General features: G+C 33.3%; 2 protein-coding genes across 3 annotated transcripts in view; both read right to left on the bottom strand.

The window, feature by feature from the left end:
- LOC114336577 (bestrophin-4) overlaps positions 1–22066 on the bottom strand; it is a 101924-nt gene that overhangs the window by 58296 nt on the left and 21562 nt on the right. The window lies entirely within an intron of this gene.
- LOC126889589 (uncharacterized) lies at positions 14567–15087 on the bottom strand. Its single transcript, XM_050657998.1, has 2 exons — positions 14882–15087; positions 14567–14846 (listed from the first exon to the last, which is right to left on the bottom strand). Exons 1-2 carry the CDS (start codon positions 14979–14981, stop codon positions 14584–14586), a joined length of 363 nt encoding a protein of 120 aa, XP_050513955.1. The 5' UTR covers positions 14982–15087; the 3' UTR covers positions 14567–14583.

The raw sequence follows: 22066 nt of genomic DNA, 5'->3' as shown, positions 1-22066 counted from the left end.
CTCTTGTGATTTTTCTCTAAAATTGATTGTTGTCGAGTTATACGTGATTTAAAATTTGAAAAATGCGAAAATGGCCATATAACTCGACAACAATCAATTTTAGAAAAAAATCACAAGAGTCCTTTCTTGCTCAGAATAACCCAAATTATCTAAAAAAAAATCGTTCGCAATAAAAAAATTATTTTTGTGAATTTGTTTAAAAAAAAATTGTTTAAAACAATTTTTCGACCACGGCACCCTATGGATGTGTTATAAGGACCTCTTTTTGAGTAAGTTTGTGCAAAAAAATCTAATCGAAATAGTTTCGCTAACGGGGGCGACGATACAGTTGGACTATAGCGCTAATTGTTAAATAATTAAAAATAGCAGCTTTCTAATAAAATATTGACAAACATCTCTTCAGGACCTTGAAGAAGGGGTTTGAAACTTGATTTGGTCACTTTTTGAAATTCATAATAATTTTTAATCGAGTTATTAAGACTTGAAAATGGCCATTTTCGCATTTTTCAAATTTTTAATCGCATATAACTCGACAACAATCAGTTTTAGAGGAAAATGCCAGGAGACCTTTTTTGCTCAGAATGACCCAAATTATCTAAAAAAATATTGTTCGAAATGAAAAAATTATTTTTGTGAATTTGTTTAGAAAAAATGTTTAAAACAATTTTTCGACCACGGCACCGCCCGGCACCCTGTGGATATGATACAAGGACCTCTTTTTGAGTAAGTTTGTGCAAAAAAATCGAATCGGAATAATTTCGCTAACGGGGGCGACGATACAGTCCGGTCTAAAAGGAAAAAACTTATATCTTCATAGATTCAGTAATGAAATGAATGACACATTCGCACGATGAAAATAAGCAATATATTTAAAGACAAAATAAAGACGTGTTAATTACATACGCACTATAGATGACATAATGGTCCATTAATTAAAGAAGTTTCTTAAGAATTAGAGTTCACTGGTGGGATGAAGAGGTTTGCTAACATTTTAAATATAGGAAGATTCAATTATAACTGCAGTTCTTCTTCCTAAATTTAAGCTAAAGTGGTACAATGTGGTAAAAAATCCCAAAAGTCTTTGGATAAAATTTGATATCTTCTTTTGAATGAAAAATGCTTTATAACTGTGGCCAAAAAAATGAACTTGGAAACTTGCAATGAATCAGATGAAGGTGGAGATCAAAATTTGGAAGACTAGCATTGGATAACCAACAGCTGTATGTACAGACTGCACAGGGTTTCAGGTTCCAGCATCAATAATAAAACTTCAAAAATACAGTCGGGGTTGTTAGGATCCTTGGAGGAAAGACAAAATAAATAAATTTGATGACAAGTTAACTACCTATTTACTTGATTTATAAAACAATTGAAGACCAAAGTGGAAGAAAGAGGTATGTTACAAAGCCTACCTTTTGAGATATGGGCAGTTAAAGTTTTTATTCATCTATTTTTATCCGGAAAATGTTGTTTGTGTTATTTGGTTTTATTTATATTGCTATAAGCATTCCTTTACATATAATGTTGATAAGTTGTTTTTATTTTTAGTATTTTTCCTACAAATAAATAAAAACTGTACATAACGCCTTCTTCCATTAATTTTAGTTTGTATAACTATCCTTTATCTGAATGGATGAAGGGGGTATGTGGCATGAAATAATACTCTACAATCAGTTTTATAGAAATTTATGTAATTGAACACAAAATAATCTTCTTATTCATGTGCCGTGCTCGATTATTGAACGTTGGCTATCAAATTAACTATAGTTATTTTTTGATGGCAGCTCGGTAAAGGGATGCAGAGGATCTGTTAAACCATTCTCACATGTGTCTAAGTCATGACGGTCTTCTTCGGCCTGGCCTTTTTTCTTCGAACTGGCCTTTCTTCTTCGATCTGGCCTTTCTTCTTCCGTCTACCTTGCCTTGTTTTATTAAATGGAGTATATTATACAGAGTGAGTCTTATGTATGGAAAGTTTCAATTATCTCGGAAACGGCTTGCACGATTTTTTATAATTTTATATAATAGTGGCAATTACATTGTTGTCAGAACTTCCGTTTTTCTGGAAATCTAATGAATTTTCTTATTTCAAATGGAACACCCTGTATATTTTTGCGTTTTGAAGTCCTTAAGAAATGCTGATTATTTTTCGTGTTATATTCCCTATACCTAAAGGCCATAATTTCGAAGTTATTTAGCTACATTTATTTAAAATAAAAAAAAATACAATACAATAAATAAAATACAATAAAAAAAAATTAAACAGATTTAAAAAATCAATTTTTTCAACCCGGGTACATTATTTTAGGTTCTTTTGCTCATTAGAAATAGAGTTATAAACAATTTAAATCTGAAAACGACGAAAAATGTTTCATACCTCCTTCTTCCATTCAAGAATTGTATTTTACATGTTACATACCTCCTTCGTCCACTAGAATTCTTATTAAGCTTTTTAGAGGTACAGTATAAGTGTATAAGTAGGTATAAGTATAAATTTTAGAAAATGTTACATACCTCCTTCTTCCACTTATAGTCGAGGAAATGAAGCATTTTGGCTCGCAATTTTTTCGTCCAGCATGGATTTACTTTAAATTTTCACAGAAGGTAGGGAATAGTCCAAGGATCATTTTCTATATCATGCCTCTGTACGCTAAAACCTTGGGGGTCGTTGCCACCCCATCTCGGGGGCGGATATTTTTTATTACATTTTAACCATGTAAATCGATGTAAAAAGTAATTCTAAGAAAAAAATGTCTTTTACATTTTCTTCGTAAAACTAATAATTTTCGAGTTATTCGGGCTTGAATCGATGAAAAAATCCACTATTTTAGAGGGTTTTTTGAGAATATATATATATATATATATATATATATATATATATAAAACAGATGAAATAGAGAATGTGGAAAAATCCCCTTACGAACAATTCACACATCCACCATTTCGGGTTGGGAAAAATTTTTTGAATAGAATCAAAGATCCAAACACCAGTTCTTAGAAATGTGTTTCGCCCTCTTCAACCTCTCTGGGCTTATCAATAAAGATGAGAGGTTGAATATCTTTAGACACATTCCAATCAAAAAACAACATTCGAGACCTAGACATAGAAGGTGCGTAAATCTACGGCAAGTCCGACAATGACAGTCTCAAGTTTTAATTCCCTAATTACTTAAAGTAAGTAAAATATATGTTTAAAAACATGAGATGTAGATCCTTGAAACACACTCAGTGATCAAAAGATCCAAGCTTAATGGTTTGACGACCACTCGTACGAAATCAAACAGATGAAATAGAGAATGTGGAAAAATCCCCTTACGAACAATTCACACATCCACCATTTCGGGTTGGGAAAAATTTTTTGAATAGAATCAAAGATCCAAACACCAGTTCTTAGAAATGTGTTTCGCCCTCTTCAACCTCTCTGGGCTTATCAATAAAGATGAGAGGTTGAATATCTTTAGACACATTCCAATCAAAAAACAACATTCGAGACCTAGACATAGAAGGTGCGTAAATCTACGGCAAGTCCGACAATGACAGTCTCAAGTTTTAATTCCCTAATTACTTAAAGTAAGTAAAATATATGTTTAAAAACATGAGATGTAGATCCTTGAAACACACTCAGTGATCAAAAGATCCAAGCTTAATGGTTTGACGACCACTCGTACGAAATCAAACAGATGAAATAGAGAATGTGGAAAAATCCCCTTACGAACAATTCACACATCCACCATTTCGGGTTGGGAAAAATTTTTTGAATAGAATCAAAGATCCAAACACCAGTTCTTAGAAATGTGTTTCGCCCTCTTCAACCTCTCTGGGCTTATCAATAAAGATGAGAGGTTGAATATCTTTAGACACATTCCAATCAAAAAACAACATTCGAGACCTAGACATAGAAGGTGCGTAAATCTACGGCAAGTCCGACAATGACAGTCTCAAGTTTTAATTCCCTAATTACTTAAAGTAAGTAAAATATATGTTTAAAAACATGAGATGTAGATCCTTGAAACACACTCAGTGATCAAAAGATCCAAGCTTAATGGTTTGACGACCACTCGTACGAAATCAAACAGATGAAATAGAGAATGTGGAAAAATCCCCTTACGAACAATTCACACATCCACCATTTCGGGTTGGGAAAAATTTTTTGAATAGAATCAAAGATCCAAACACCAGTTCTTAGAAATGTGTTTCGCCCTCTTCAACCTCTCTGGGCTTATCAATAAAGATGAGAGGTTGAATATCTTTAGACACATTCCAATCAAAAAACAACATTCGAGACCTAGACATAGAAGGTGCGTAAATCTACGGCAAGTCCGACAATGACAGTCTCAAGTTTTAATTCCCTAATTACTTAAAGTAAGTAAAATATATGTTTAAAAACATGAGATGTAGATCCTTGAAACACACTCAGTGATCAAAAGATCCAAGCTTAATGGTTTGACGACCACTCGTACGAAATCAAACAGATGAAATAGAGAATGTGGAAAAATCCCCTTACGAACAATTCACACATCCACCATTTCGGGTTGGGAAAAATTTTTTGAATAGAATCAAAGATCCAAACACCAGTTCTTAGAAATGTGTTTCGCCCTCTTCAACCTCTCTGGGCTTATCAATAAAGATGAGAGGTTGAATATCTTTAGACACATTCCAATCAAAAAACAACATTCGAGACCTAGACATAGAAGGTGCGTAAATCTACGGCAAGTCCGACAATGACAGTCTCAAGTTTTAATTCCCTAATTACTTAAAGTAAGTAAAATATATGTTTAAAAACATGAGATGTAGATCCTTGAAACACACTCAGTGATCAAAAGATCCAAGCTTAATGGTTTGACGACCACTCGTACGAAATCAAACAGATGAAATAGAGAATGTGGAAAAATCCCCTTACGAACAATTCACACATCCACCATTTCGGGTTGGGAAAAATTTTTTGAATAGAATCAAAGATCCAAACACCAGTTCTTAGAAATGTGTTTCGCCCTCTTCAACCTCTCTGGGCTTATCAATAAAGATGAGAGGTTGAATATCTTTAGACACATTCCAATCAAAAAACAACATTCGAGACCTAGACATAGAAGGTGCGTAAATCTACGGCAAGTCCGACAATGACAGTCTCAAGTTTTAATTCCCTAATTACTTAAAGTAAGTAAAATATATGTTTAAAAACATGAGATGTAGATCCTTGAAACACACTCAGTGATCAAAAGATCCAAGCTTAATGGTTTGACGACCACTCGTACGAAATCAAACAGATGAAATAGAGAATGTGGAAAAATCCCCTTACGAACAATTCACACATCCACCATTTCGGGTTGGGAAAAATTTTTTGAATAGAATCAAAGATCCAAACACCAGTTCTTAGAAATGTGTTTCGCCCTCTTCAACCTCTCTGGGCTTATCAATAAAGATGAGAGGTTGAATATCTTTAGACACATTCCAATCAAAAAACAACATTCGAGACCTAGACATAGAAGGTGCGTAAATCTACGGCAAGTCCGACAATGACAGTCTCAAGTTTTAATTCCCTAATTACTTAAAGTAAGTAAAATATATGTTTAAAAACATGAGATGTAGATCCTTGAAACACACTCAGTGATCAAAAGATCCAAGCTTAATGGTTTGACGACCACTCGTACGAAATCAAACAGATGAAATAGAGAATGTGGAAAAATCCCCTTACGAACAATTCACACATCCACCATTTCGGGTTGGGAAAAATTTTTTGAATAGAATCAAAGATCCAAACACCAGTTCTTAGAAATGTGTTTCGCCCTCTTCAACCTCTCTGGGCTTATCAATAAAGATGAGAGGTTGAATATCTTTAGACACATTCCAATCAAAAAACAACATTCGAGACCTAGACATAGAAGGTGCGTAAATCTACGGCAAGTCCGACAATGACAGTCTCAAGTTTTAATTCCCTAATTACTTAAAGTAAGTAAAATATATGTTTAAAAACATGAGATGTAGATCCTTGAAACACACTCAGTGATCAAAAGATCCAAGCTTAATGGTTTGACGACCACTCGTACGAAATCAAACAGATGAAATAGAGAATGTGGAAAAATCCCCTTACGAACAATTCACACATCCACCATTTCGGGTTGGGAAAAATTTTTTGAATAGAATCAAAGATCCAAACACCAGTTCTTAGAAATGTGTTTCGCCCTCTTCAACCTCTCTGGGCTTATCAATAAAGATGAGAGGTTGAATATCTTTAGACACATTCCAATCAAAAAACAACATTCGAGACCTAGACATAGAAGGTGCGTAAATCTACGGCAAGTCCGACAATGACAGTCTCAAGTTTTAATTCCCTAATTACTTAAAGTAAGTAAAATATATGTTTAAAAACATGAGATGTAGATCCTTGAAACACACTCAGTGATCAAAAGATCCAAGCTTAATGGTTTGACGACCACTCGTACGAAATCAAACAGATGAAATAGAGAATGTGGAAAAATCCCCTTACGAACAATTCACACATCCACCATTTCGGGTTGGGAAAAATTTTTTGAATAGAATCAAAGATCCAAACACCAGTTCTTAGAAATGTGTTTCGCCCTCTTCAACCTCTCTGGGCTTATCAATAAAGATGAGAGGTTGAATATCTTTAGACACATTCCAATCAAAAAACAACATTCGAGACCTAGACATAGAAGGTGCGTAAATCTACGGCAAGTCCGACAATGACAGTCTCAAGTTTTAATTCCCTAATTACTTAAAGTAAGTAAAATATATGTTTAAAAACATGAGATGTAGATCCTTGAAACACACTCAGTGATCAAAAGATCCAAGCTTAATGGTTTGACGACCACTCGTACGAAATCAAACAGATGAAATAGAGAATGTGGAAAAATCCCCTTACGAACAATTCACACATCCACCATTTCGGGTTGGGAAAAATTTTTTGAATAGAATCAAAGATCCAAACACCAGTTCTTAGAAATGTGTTTCGCCCTCTTCAACCTCTCTGGGCTTATCAATAAAGATGAGAGGTTGAATATCTTTAGACACATTCCAATCAATGATTTTGATCTTTGAATGGATCTTTTGATCACTGAGTGTGTTTCAAGGATCTACATCTCATGTTTTTAAACATATATTTTACTTACTTTAAGTAATTAGGGAATTAAAACTTGAGACTGTCATTGTCGGACTTGCCGTAGATTTACGCACCTTCTATGTCTAGGTCTCGAATGTTGTTTTTTGATTGGAATGTGTCTAAAGATATTCAACCTCTCATCTTTATTGATAAGCCCAGAGAGGTTGAAGAGGGCGAAACACATTTCTAAGAACTGGTGTTTGGATCTTTGATTCTATTCAAAAAATTTTTCCCAACCCGAAATGGTGGATGTGTGAATTGTTCGTAAGGGGATTTTTCCACATTCTCTATTTCATCTGTTTGATTTCGTACGAGTGGTCGTCAAACCATTAAGCTTGGATCTTTTGATCACTGAGTGTGTTTCAAGGATCTACATCTCATGTTTTTAAATATATATATATATCAAAATTGTATCTTTTAGTAACACAAACCAAATTCTTTTTCTGTAATATATTTATGACCAATACAAACCGAGATACGGCATGTTAAAAGTTAGCTTTTTTCGTCAAATGCATAATTTGAAATTTTCAAAGTAAAATAACGGAAAAACTTTGCATTTTTCGAGGAAAACTTGAATAATCTTTTTTCAAGTATACAGTTAGATCAAGTTATACAGATCAAGTTATACAAATCAAGTATACAAATAATAGCCTAATAAAATAAAAAAAAGTCAAAATGTAAATTCGTACAGGTTAAAACAAATTTTATATCAAAGTTTAGGTGGGTACAAAAGATATTTTCAAGAAAGTATCCAAATCATACAAGGGGATCATTGTTTAAATAATTAAAAAGGGGTCATTTTTGCAAAAAAAATACTTTTTTAACTACTGAGGTAATTAACTTATTAATGAAGGTCTATGGGATTCTTTTCTGCAAAGTTGAAGGGTAAATGTTTCACATAAGACTTACTATATTAAATTTGACCCCCTATTTATTTAAATAATTGTATATAAAACTTTAAAAACAAATTTGCAAAAAATTATTTTTAGCGTTTTAGATAAGCACTATAAAATATCTTGTTTTACAGATTAAGTTGTGCTATATTATCAGTATTAAGCAAAAAAAAATTGGTCGGAAAATATTTAATATTTTTTGAGATATTGAATTTGTTTATTAAATGTTACTATATTTTCAATTGCAAAAACGCGGTTGTTGCCAAAAAAATATTTTATGTATATTTTCGATAAATGTATTGATAAATTTAAATTTCAGTTAAACTCTCCCCTAAAATGGCATTTGAAAATTATTCAAATTTGTTTATAATTTGTTTTTTTAATAACGTCGCGGGGATTAAGTATTTTGAAATTCCGTTTCGATAATTGGGTTCCTGGGAATTTTTTACTAATTAACAAAATTTGTTTGTCGTTTTTTCTTCTTCTTTTTTTCTTGTAGTTATATTACTACGGGCCCTCTTAGGGCTAAATTTTATTAAGAATATCGAATCTCTAAGTTGTAGATTGTAGACCTAAAAATATTAAGATTTAACTAAAATCTCTTAAATAAAATGTGGCTACTTACTGAGTTACAGGGTGTTTTATTTAAAAATTTAAAAATTATTGTTGCCAAGTACTTTAAAACTATTTGACGTATCCTTATCATACTTGGCAGAAAGTGTGACTATTATACACCCTACTAAATTGTAATTAATAAACGTTTCTAGCTAGTTCCAGAGGCGTACGACAGGGGATAGTGAATGATTGACCCTTCCCAAATTCTACGCCACTGAGTGAATTACTATTTTAGCGAAATTTTTCGATTCTCCAATACTTTGTATGTAAGTAGCTTTATTGGTATCGATAAAGTCATCAGTTTGAGAGATATTGGAAGTTTAAAATGAATGAATGAATGAATCAAAATAACTATGCCGTTTCATTTTTAACGTCCAATATCTCGAAAACTAATGACTTAAGCGTTACCAGTCAAGAGTATATTATTTACTTGGAAAGTATTGGAGAATCGAAAAATTTCGCTAAAATAGTAATTACCTCAGTGGCGTAGAATTTCGGAAGGGTTAACCATTAACTATCCCATATCGTACGCCTATGGTAGTAGCTAGAAACTTTTATTTATCACAGTTTAGTAGACTCTATAGTACCCACACTTTCTGCCAAGTATGATAAGGATACGTCAAATAGTTTGAAAGTACTTGGTAAAAATAATTTTTAAATTTTTAAATAAAACACCCTGTAACTCAGTAAGTAGTCACATTTTATTTAAGTGATTTTAGACCAATCTTAATATTTTTAGGTATAGAATCTACAACTTAGAGATTCGACATTTTTAATGAAACTTAACCCTAAAAGGGCCCATAGAAATATAACTCCAAGAAAAAAAAAGAAGAGGAAAAAAAGACAAAAATATTTGTAAATTAGTGAAAAATTACCAGGAACCCAATTATCGAAACGGCATTTCAAAATATTTAATACCCGTGACGTTATTAAAAAAACAAATAATAAACAAATTTGAATAATTTTCAAATGCCATTTTAGTGGGAAGTTTAATTAAAATTTGAATTTATCAATACATTTGTCGAAAATGTATATAAGAGTAAAAATAATAAGATTTAATACAGGTGAATATTTCTTTGGCAACAACCGCGTTTTTGCGATTGAAAATAGAGTAACATTTGATAAACAAATTCCATATCTTAAAAAATATTAAATATTCTTGGACCAATTTTTTTTTATTAATACTGATAACATAGCGCAACTTCTCCTGTAAAATAAGATATTTTATAGTGCTTATTTCAAACGATAAAAATATTTTTTTGCAAATTTGTTTTTAAAGATTTATGTATAATTATTTAAATAAATAGGGGGTCAAATTTAATTTAGTAAGTTTTATGTGACAGATTTACCCTTCGACTTTGCAGAAAATATTACTATAGACCTTCATTAGTAATTGAATGACCTCAGCAGTTAAAAAAGTAATTTTTTTGCAAAAATGACCCCTTTTTAATTATTTAAACAATGATCCCCTTGTATGATTTGGATACTTTTTTGAAAATATCTTTTGTACCCACCTAAACTTTGATATAAAATTTGTTTCAACCTGTACGAATTTACATTTTGATTTACATGTAGTGTAATTTTATTTTACTAGACTATAATAATAATAAGTTTCTAGCCTGAAAATTAAGCGACTTATGATCAAAAAAGGTCGGTACCTACCTGCTTTTCTCTATAAAAAAAATCAGTGAAAACAACCCCCTATCTACCCTCCTAATAAAAAATTAGTCTTCATCTTTCGGTAATTCCTTTTATATTTGTATTATCAATACACCCAAGAAGTTTGACCTATTTAAAAGGCCTAATTTTAGAAGAATTGGAGTTTAAATAAAAATTATTTTTTTGGAATTTCCCATTGTTCACCTTTTACTTCAAAATATCTCCGAAAATACTGGAGATACGAAAAAAATGATGGAATACTAGATTGTAGCTTTTTTAATAACTAAAATTTCCTTGTGCATAGATTTTCATTACAGTGAACCGTTAGCGATATATAGCTGTTTAAAACCTCTATTTACAGCAAACACCCCCTTATTCCAGCCCTTTAAACCCACCCTAATTTAAAACTAAGGGATCTTACGGAATTTAGTTTACACAGTCTTATAACTCTTCAAGAATCCTACAAAGTCATTTTTGAAAAAACTTTTTATCGCCAAATATGAAGGAGCTATGTTTATAAAACGAATTTTTTTTTCGAAAAATTCGGATAGTCCGCTTATGGATAATTTTCAATGTATGTATAATACCACAGAACCGGTTCGTATACTGGAAGATGACTAAAAAACTATTTGTATTTGTACATATTTGTAAATTCGTATTTTTGTGTAAATAAATGTTTTTGTAATTCTTTAATTCTACTTTCTTTTCTGTATATTTCTATTAAAATATCTACTTATGAAAACTGTAATTTTATTAAGGGTGGTTTTTAAGGGTTGAAATATTATGATATTATATCCTAAAGTATAAAACAATCATTATTTAACCAATCAAAACCAAATTTTACCCATATTAAAGTTTACAATGTTTTTATATAATTTTTGACAATAAGGGGTAGTTTACACCAGTAAAAATTATCAACGCCCTTGATCATGATATAGAATATGAAGTACAGGGTGAGATGATCCTAATCCCAAATTTTTATGTAAATATATGCAAGCCGAAATTATTTTTTTAGGATAAGTAAATATTGTATATATAGCTCCAACAAGGGTGGTTTTAAGGGTTGAAATATTATGATAGTATATCTTAAAGCATAAAACAATCATTATGTAACTAATAAGAACTAAATGTTGACAATATTAAAGTTTAAAATGTTATTTTATAATTTTTTACAATTAGGGGTAGTTTTCACCCCTAAAAAAACAAAAGCGTACAACGGCTCAATATAGAAAATGAACTAGAGGGTGTAATGACCCTAAACCCAAATTTTTGTACAAACCGATGCTGGACGAAAAAATTGCGAGGTTTTGCCATTTTTTCAGCTTCATTTCCTCGACTGTTAGGTCTTCAATTATCCTAGTTGTGGTTAGATTTTAAGTTGTAATTAACTATATCGGCTCATATCAATAAAAAACGTTTAATCGTAAATTAACCGTTACAGATGTTCCTGCTATAAAATTTAATGAACTAAATGAATCCATCAACTGCACGATTAGGTTGTGAGGTAATTTAAAAAATACACTACTGTGCATTTATTATTTCTATTGTGCTTTTAATTATAAAATATTTTCCCAACAAAACATATTGTTTTTGTTCAATAAAGGTGACGACTAACGACAGCATCTACTAACGTACATACATATATCTAAAAACACCAACTGTTTTATTCAAAGCAGGATTATATACGCTAAATACACACACACATCGATTTTGAACGGTCGATTTTTATCGCCCGATATTTTACTGGTATAGAAAGTGGTTGCAGACACATCGATATTTACCGTTGAAACAATCAGTTGTTTGGCTGTAGCGATACGAGGTTAATGAATAAATTAATCCTAAACGAGTTGTTGATGTGTGCTATGCGTTTGATTAAACGCAAATGGTGGATTCATGATTCATCCTATCAATCAAAACAGAGAAAAATGGGGACATTCTACACTCTTTTTAAAGAACTAAGGCCTCTACATGCATCCGTAGTTAGATTCCTGTTCTTAAATATATCCAAAGTTTTGTCCCACAAAACAGGACTTGCCTCCACTAACGAAATAAGGACATCACTGTCAAGAAAATAAGTAAAACTCATTTTAACAATTTAAATTATATCCAAGCACTATCAACGCTAAAATTACAACTTATACCTATCACCGATCTGTAACGCTAAATACACACACATCAATGTTTAACGGGTGATTTTTATCGTCCGTCCAAATTCCGATAGTGAACCACCTGCGAGAACGGGACATTTCACACACGCCGATCGCTTATCAGTGACGATAAAAATATCGTTCAGTAGCCGGCAACTGCCACGGTATTCGCGGCACTATAGTGGCGTACGCGTACATGACACGGCATACGAGCATTACACACACATCGATTTTTATCGGCATATTCCATTCAACAGCTCGGTGAAAATTGTAGGTATACGTTGTAATTTTAGGTTTGATAGTGCTTGAATATAATTTAAATTATTAAAAGTAGTTATTTTACTTATTTTCTTAAAAATGATGTCCTTATTTCGTTAGTGGAGGCAAGACCTGTTTTGTGGGACAAAACTTTGGATATATTTAAGGACAGGAATCTAACTAGGCATGCATGTAGAGGCAATAGTTCTTTAAAAAAGAGTGTAGAATATTACCCGTATGCACGCCAATTGTGAATATAAAATTCTTAATTGTATGTCAAAAAATGCTCAATAACTACCTCTTAAAACTCACCAAATTTCATTGGCATATCTCAACCGGTTTTAGAGCAATAAATAAATCGTCAGTTTGTAAGAAAAAATTCAACATCCCGTATATCGGAAATGAAGCATTTGCGGACATGTGTTTATAAAGCAAACGGTCATTATTTTTTCATGCCGAATTACCCCTTAAACTTTGTCGCACTTATTTAGAAACACCCTGTATTGATGAAGAACATGGCTAGTTGTTACCGTACCTAACTTTTTTATTATCCAACATAAGCAAATGAATCAAAAAACAAAATGTTAATAAAGCCTACGGCTACAATTGAGTTTTAATTTCAATATTTTATATATCCTAGAATATTTCACAGGGTGTTCCGAACTTTAAGAAAAAACACAGTATGATTGTTACACCCGGTATAAAAAGACATTTACCTGTGTAGCAACAATATGATTACATGATTTTCTTAAATAAGGCTTCAGCATACTAAAAAAACCACTCAAATCGGACAACAGGTATAGAAAATTCGAGACATCGAACGTGAATAATTCATCGAGTGACCCGATTTTTTTGCTGGCAAGTGTATTATTTTCAGAGAAATAATAAATTTTTACACGTATTAACATTACTACATTATTACACATTGCACTTATCTCGAAATGACAAGAAAAAAATATTTTTTGAGTAACATCTTGAAATTTATCGATCCTACTTCAAATCCTAGACATATTGTCTTAAAGGCAGAGATGAAAGCAAAAAATTCATATTGTTTATGAAACTTGGCGTCATAATACTCGCAATTTAAATGAACTAGACTTTGATTTAAGTCTACAAATACACTCAAGATTCACATAAAAATGGTTGCAATGTAGTTTTTAATCTTGAAAAATATTTTATGCGGTATTAGTGATCTCATTTACAATTTATTTTTACTGAAACATCTAGATCCATTACAATCCATTACGATAGCTGTTTAAAAATATCGAAATATTTTTTGATAAAAGTAGAAGTGTATTTTGTCTTTAAGAAGAAGATTGCAAACATTTTTGTCTGATATCTTTGGTAAGACTCAGACGTAATCTCAGAGGGTCACAAAAACTAAGTGGTGGATTTTAAAAGATGACAAAGAACGTCTGTTCAGAGCAAAAATAGTAGAAAAAATATGCTGGAACATGAAAGGAGATCGTAATACAATTTGTAGGAATACGGCCAGTAGGTATTATTAGAGTGAGAGATAAAAACTTCTAGAAAAAAGTTCATGAATAAAGAAAACTAGGGGTGGTGAAACGATGTACAAGAAAATTAAAGAAGAAGAAAAAACTATATAAACAATAGTAAGAAAATACACATCCCATCCCCATTAAGAGAGGAGCGAGACAAGAAGACGTAATATCGCCAAAGGTTTTCAACCTAGCCCTAGAAGACGTCTTCAAAACTACAATTTGGTCAACCTATGACATTAACGTTAATGGCAACAAGCTAACTAAAACACCTCAGATTCGCTGACTACATTCTGATTATAACGAGCTCATTCGAGGAACTGCAAATTATGATGGAGTAACCCGCAGGCAGCTTCCAATCTTCTTCTTCTTTAAGTACCGTGCCCAAATTTTTAGGCGTGGGTAGCTTCCATAACAATTTGCCGATATCGTTCTCGATCTTGTGCGGCATGTAACAATTGATCTGCTAATAAGCCAGTCCATTGACGAAGGTTTCGGAGCCATGAATATTTCTTTCGACCAATTCCTCTTTTTCCGTCGATCTTTCCATTGAGTATTAACTGCAGCATCCTGTATCTGCTACCTCTCATTATATGCCCCAGATATTCAAGTTTTCTCTTTTTTATCATCTTCATTAAGTCACCTTCGCCTTGACCTACTCTGTTTAATACACCTTTAATACACCTTGACCTACTCTGTTTGAAATGCGTTGAACCCAAGATATTCTGAGCATTCTACGATACGACCACATCTCAAAGGCTTCTAATTTGTTCATCATGTTAACCTTCATGATCCAGGTTTCACATCCATATAGTAATACAGGATACACATAACATTTTAGGAACTTGATTCTTAGTTGTAAGTTCAGCTGAGAGTTGCTCAGAATAGATCTAAGTTTCATAAAGTCGTGCTTCCAATACGTCGGCCTAAAAATGAATATGAGAAAAACAAAAATAATGACAAACAGAGATGACCTCAGACGCATGGGCGCCCATACCTATGGGCAAGGGGGGTCGTGGCCCCCCTAGCTTTTCGGGTGTTTTAAACTATATTTGGTTATCCATAGTATACAAAATGTAATGTGCAACATTTTCACGTCTGGCCCGTCCCTAAAAATTTTTATATGGGCGCCCGTGCTCAGACGTATAAGTGGCAGTGAGACAGAAAAAGTCCAGGAATATATGTATCTATCTAGGCCAAATCCTGAATAGGCCTGGATCCCGCGTACCAAAAAAAAGTTGATTAATAGCAAGCTGAAACTTTGTTAATAGCAACGGTGTCTAGTCGGACAAACTTTGATGTATAGGAACACTGGAACAGGGGAATTTTTAATTGTGGAACAGTTTAAAAATTTGGAACGTCAGTTATATATGGTGACTATAGCGCCATCTATCAATAATTCGAAAAAAGTCTCGAATAAAAGTTGTTTACTTGTACATAAGGGATCCAAATCTGCAATAAAAATTTGGGGTTTCCATTTAAGGTTTTAAAGCTACCCCCCATCCCACCTCCACGGGCTGGAGTAAGGAGTCGTGTTTGGTGTCGTTCCATAGATTTTTGAAAATTATTGAAAAAGTATTTTTCAGTTTTTCGATATGATGTTCATTTCGTGAAATATTCGACCGTTCCGCTACTTTTGGGACACCCTATATATAGTATAATATTAAATTGTATTTTTAGTCCTAGGCCTTCAAAGCTTGTTGATCTTTTTAAATAAAACATTATTTTAATTATCTATTCATAATATCCAATGTTACTGTAAAGGAATAAAAATAAAGCTAAAACTTTGCATATCTATCTATGTTCTTTTTCTATTCTAACAAAATACCGCTTTATTAGAGGCCATGGGCCCCATTTTAATAATGTGCCCAAAGCCTCCAATAGGTGAAAGGCTGTCCTATGTGTGTATACGCATGAAATTAGTCATGCGTGTCTATTTTAATTTCAATTCAGTTACAAATTTATGCAGTCCAATCATTGTTTCATTTTAACCAATAAACCAGCAAAATATACATATTATGATTCACCCTGTCGAATATCTTGGAAAAAAGTCTGTTTTACATAATTATGTCACTGCTTGCAAAATAACAGTGAAACTACAATTACTTAAACCATGTTCTTAAGCTTAATAACCATTACGGGACATTCCAGAAAAATAATAAGCCAAAGCTGTTCTTAACATTGATAACTGTATCTGTTCTATTTAGACAAAACCTCTTTGTATACTATCAATCATGGGAAATGCAATTATAATCCTAGCCATATATTACATTACACCTATCTATCACTGTCATCGACCCGTAGCGTTGTTTTATTCTATTATCAATAACTAAATATAGACTTGGTCTTAAATGTCTATAAAACTTCTTTAAGGAATGTCTTGGCTTGATTTCATAAGGTGATGGATTGAAATAAATTTTAAACTAATGTTATTACAGATAAAGTAGAATCAATAGTTTAAATTCATCAACTTTTTTTGTATTTGCTTCAAGTGGTTTGTAATTACACCAATTATACAGTGCTAGCCAAAACTTTCCTCACCCTGGTATCTTTTGAACGTTAAGTATAGGTATGTATGTACAGTGGAACCCCGATAAGTCGGCCCCCGATAACCCGTAAGTCCGGCTAACCCGGACCGATTTTCATCGGATAAACATTTTGATTCTCAGTATTTTGTATTTTGACAACGTTAATACAATTATTTTTCAATTTAATTGTGGCTTATTTCCCATCAAAATAGTTAATTATCAGATAAACATTTCAACAATAAAAATGTATGTAATATAATATTTGAGAGATAATGTGTATTTGTGTAATTTGAACTATACGATAGTAAAAATGACTCATGGCACACGTCGGCAGAAACAACAGACACCTGTCTGTAGTATTCCTTTATTTTTTATTTCAAACTGTCTTAGCATTGTTTTGTTTTGCATGACTAAAAGACTATTTAAAAAATTCTTTTTTAAACAATGGTCTTATTTTTCACTGTTCTTAAATAACATAACATCGTTCCGATTGTGAATGTATTGTGTGTAGTACAATCTTGTATTGTTCGCTTCCGTTTGCTTACGTTTGTGTTTGCGTGTTTTTAGTAATTTAGATGTGTAGGTACTGTGCATATTTATATATATTTCATGTTATTTCAATTCTAAAGGAGTTTATCTGTAAGTATACCGTATTTTATTGATTTTTACCATATTCTCCGGCTAACCCGGATTTTCGATAACCCGGATCGGCCGCGGTCCCGATTAATCCGAGTTATCGAGGTTCCACTGTACTTATAAAGTAAAATTTGGAGGGAGGAAATAAACCGAAGCGCGACGTAGGCTTCTTAACTGTATATACTTAGGGAAAAAATAATACTTCTTCTTCTTCTTCTTTTATATAGGCAGTACTGCCTGTTTTTCTTCAACGGTGCCTTTCATTCTGCCCCTAAGTTGCCATTCCATCTTTTCCTTGGGCGTCCTATACTTCTCCTGCCTAACGGTGACTTGTCCCTGGCTATTCTTACTATCCTTGATTCAGACATCCTGCTTATGTGCCATTCCACTCTTCTTTTCTGTTCTTTACCCAGGTATTTATATTGTCTACCCCACATATGCGTCTGATTTCCTCACTTCTTACCCTATCCTGTAGTCCTTTTCCAGCAATCCTTCTTAAGATCTTCATTTCGTTGGTTTCCAGATGTCTTCGTGTTTTGCTTGTATCTGGTCTTGTTTCGGCCGTGTAAGTCATAACTGGCCTAATAACTGACTTATATATTCGGGCCTTTGTTTCCAATCTTAGGTGTTTGTTTTTCCAAATTGTGTCGTTTGGGCATCCGGCCGTTCTACTGGCTTTAATTATTTGGTGTTTTACCTCTTCTTCGATATTGTTGTCGGCTGATAGATTAATTCCCAGATATTTGAAAGTCATTACTTGTTGTATAATTTGATTGTCTAACTCCAATTTGCATCTTATTGGTTCTTTGGCAATTACTAAGATTTTTGTTTTTTGGGCTGATATTTTCATATTCATTTCATATCCACTCTGCTACTAACACGGTGTCATCAGCGTAACAGAGTATTTTTATCTCTCTATTGCCCATTCTGTACCCTCTTTTTTTCTTCACTTGTTTTATTATTGCATCCAATATTATGTTAAACAGTAGAGGGCTTAGTGAATCTCCTTGCCTGATTCCTGTGTTTGTTTCTATGGGTTCTGTTATTATTCCATTGACTTTCATTTCTATTTTATTTCTTACATATATGTTTTCTATCAGTTTTATGATCTTCTCTTCTTCAGGTGCCGTCCTCGTTCCGAAGTTTGGCTATCATCAAGGCTATGCGTATTTTTGATACCGCAGATCTAAATAATTGGCAGCTGCTGCACTTGTACCAATCTCTTAAATTCTTCAACCATGAATGTTTTCTTCTGCCAATGGATCTTTTACCTATTATTTTTCCCTTAATAATTAATTGTAGTAGCTGGTACTTTTGTCCCCTCATTATATGTCCCAAGTATTGCAGTTTGCGCTTTTTAATAGTAAGCAGCGCAAGTTCTTTTTCTTTCTGCATTCTTCGCAACACTTCCATGTTTGTCACTCTCTCTGTCCACGATATTCTCAGTATCCTGCGGTGCATCCACATCTCGAATGGTTTTATTTTCCTTGTATCGATCTTTTTCAGTGTCCAAGCTTCCATTCCATAGAAAAGAACTGACAGCACGTAACATCTCATGAGGCGAATTTTAAGATTTAAAATTAGCTCTCTTGCCCATAAAACTGTTTTCATTTTATGATATCCAGTGATTTCTCCGCTATTTGCCTTATCACAAAAACTGCATCGTTACATGATCTTCCACTTCTAAATCCTTGTTGTTCATCCGATATATTTATGCACGCCATTATTTTCTCCATAAGTGTTTTCGTTGTGAGCTTCAGTATAGCGCTCAGTAAATTTATCCCTCTATAGTTACTGGGGTCTGCCCTATCACCTTTCTTAAATAACGCTATCATTTGAGTGGTTCTCCATTCTTCTGGAATTCTTCCTGTATTTATTATTTTACTTATAAGGAAATTCAGTTCTTTGTGAAGTCTAGCTCCTCCGTATTTTAAAAGTTCATTAGCTATTCCATCTTTCCCAGGAGCTTTTCGATTTTTCATCTTTTTTAAGGCGTTCTTTATATCTAAAAATAATACTAAATAGGGAAATTCAAACGGAAGAAAGAAAAAGAAGAAGAAAGTTAGCATGGGCAGCATTCGGCAAACTGAACTATATTGTACTCAGAAATCAACAAATTCAACTACATTTTAGATCTAAAGTTTTTGATGCATGCATTATTCCGATATTAACATATGGGACACAAAGATGGACGATCACAAAAAAGAATATGAATATACTCAGAGTCACTCAACACGTGATGGAAAGAGCAATGCTTGGCATATCACTTAAGGACAGGAAAACAAACACATGGATAAGACAGAAAACCAAAGTCACCGATGTGGTACAAAAATCATTAAAATTGAAATTGGAATAAGCTGAACATGTAGCTAGGAGCGATCTAAACAAATGGCACAGAATAATAAGAAATCTAGAGACCATACCAACAAAAAACAGCCAGATACAGGACTCCTATGATATGGACAGGTGATCTGAAACGGGCTACCGGGAAAATTGGCTACAAGTAGCGTACAATAAAAAACAATGGAAAGGAAGACTTGAAGAGGCTTATGTTCAGATGTGGACGTGAATGGATAGACGAAGAAGAAGAAGAAAGCTTCTCAAATAGTCTAACAGGTGACGTATTAGTGACAGATGACGTTACAGAGCCACTTTCAGCCACAGAGTAATTCAAATTTCCCCCGCCGTAAAGCTTGTTTGTAATTGGTCCAACCTGTAATTGGCTTTACTTGCTAGCACAAACCTTCTATTTATTTCCGGTTCTTCTTCATTGCTTGCGACCAGATCCATTCATAGGTACGTGAATGTATTCACATGTTCTATATCGTTAATAAAGTGTTGTTGCGCCGGTCTATTTGATCTGGTTTGTATGAGTAGTTTTGTTTTATTTGTGTTTATTGCTAGCCCTACTGCTTCTGCACTCTGTTTCAACTCAACGTAGGTTTCTTCCGCTGCATTCATTGTTCTGCTCATTATGTTTATATCATCTGCGTATGCTGCTAATTGGGTAGATTTGTTTGTAAGTATGTTATTTCCGCTCACCGTCAACCGTCTAATTACATATTCAAGAACAAGATTAAAAAGCGTTGGAGCCAGTCCGTCGCCTTGCTTCAGTCCTTGCGTTATCGTAAACGCATCAGTGATCTGTCCTTGAATACATACCTGTGCTTCTGTTTCTGTCATTGTCATTTGCACTAGTCGTATTAATTTTGATGGTATGCCAAATTCTTCCAATATATTAGGTAGAATTATTGTTCTACCTATTGAATCATAGGCTTGTTTAAAATCTACAAAGAGATTGTATACGTCCATGTTATATTCCCATGCTTTGGCTAATATTTGTTTAACTGTAAATAGTTGGTCAATTGTAGATCTATTTTGCCTAAATCCTGCTTGATATTCCCCGATGATTTTTTCCGTGAGAGGTTGGAGTCTTCGATTAAGGATGTTTGTGAATATTTTGTATCCCGAACAAAGTAAAGAGATGCCTCTATAATTCTGACACAACAGTTTGTCTCCTTTTTTATGAATAGGGCAGATTATACTTTTCTTCCATTGTTGGGGGATTTCTTCTTCTATCCATATCTCTCGTATTAGCTGGTACATCTGTTGTGTCAAATTCCTTCCTCCTTGATTGATTAGTTTTTGTATGTGGATTGCCGTTTGGACCTCCTCTAGCGTTGGGGGTCTAGTTAATTCATTTCTTGGGTGTGAATCTGTCTTTTTAGTTTACTCCTCTTGGTTTAAAAACAAAGCTTAGGTATTTTCAATACCTTTCTGACTTTTGGCTAGCACTGTGTACCTATATTGTAAAATTAACTTATTTTAGTAGTTGCAGGTTTAGAACGAAGCTAGGACAAATAATCCCCGGACAAATAATCCCTGATAAAAAATTCCCAAATTATCCCCGGACAAATAATCCCCACAAAAAATTCCGGACAAAAAATTCCCAAGAATTATTTGCTGCCGAATAGTTCTTTAAAACTTTTCCCGAAATTTTATTTGGTAAACTTCTCCCGGGTAAAATTTTGGGAAAACTTTTAGAGAACTATTCGGCAGCAAATATTTATTGGGGATTTTTTGTGGGGATATTTTGTCCAAAAAAATTTGTGGGGATTATTTGTCCGGGATTTTTTGTGGGGATTTTTTGTCCGGGGATTATTTGTCCGGGAATTTTTGTCCGGGGATTTTTTGTCTGGGGATAATTTGCGGGGATATTATGTCCGCGATTATTTGTCCGGGGAATATGTGTCCGGACCCCGTCGGATGTGAGCTTATAACCTAAAGATATTATTAAACACGAGAAATTTGAACTGGGACTTCCGGTTCCAGAGTTTCAATCGGAAGTACTATTTTAAAGTGGCCGAAATAGTACCAGCGATATATTATTCGACGCGCATTAGCAAGATGAGAACCAAATGCTTTAATAAAAGTCACCATTTTGTCAATTGGCTCCTTTCTTTAAAAAGACAGTCAGTTGTAATAATAAAAAAAATATCGTTAAAACGTGGTACACTCGGTACAAGTACTGTAATCATCTCTCAAAGTAGTTTTGTGAACTTAACAATTAGGTATGTACTTGTTTTTAACGGCATTTTATAAAGTAGCCATTGATAATTGTTAGGAGTAGATAAAAAGTTTATGGTTTATATTTATACAGATATAAAAACAGGTTTGACAATAATGGCGATCCTAGCAAGTTGTTTTATGT

Source organism: Diabrotica virgifera, chromosome 8, assembly GCF_917563875.1.
Source record: "Diabrotica virgifera virgifera chromosome 8, PGI_DIABVI_V3a".
Taxonomy (NCBI): domain Eukaryota; kingdom Metazoa; phylum Arthropoda; class Insecta; order Coleoptera; family Chrysomelidae; genus Diabrotica; species Diabrotica virgifera.
The sequence above is the reverse complement of the archived record's forward strand: the minus strand, read 5'-3'. Positions and strand labels throughout refer to the sequence as shown.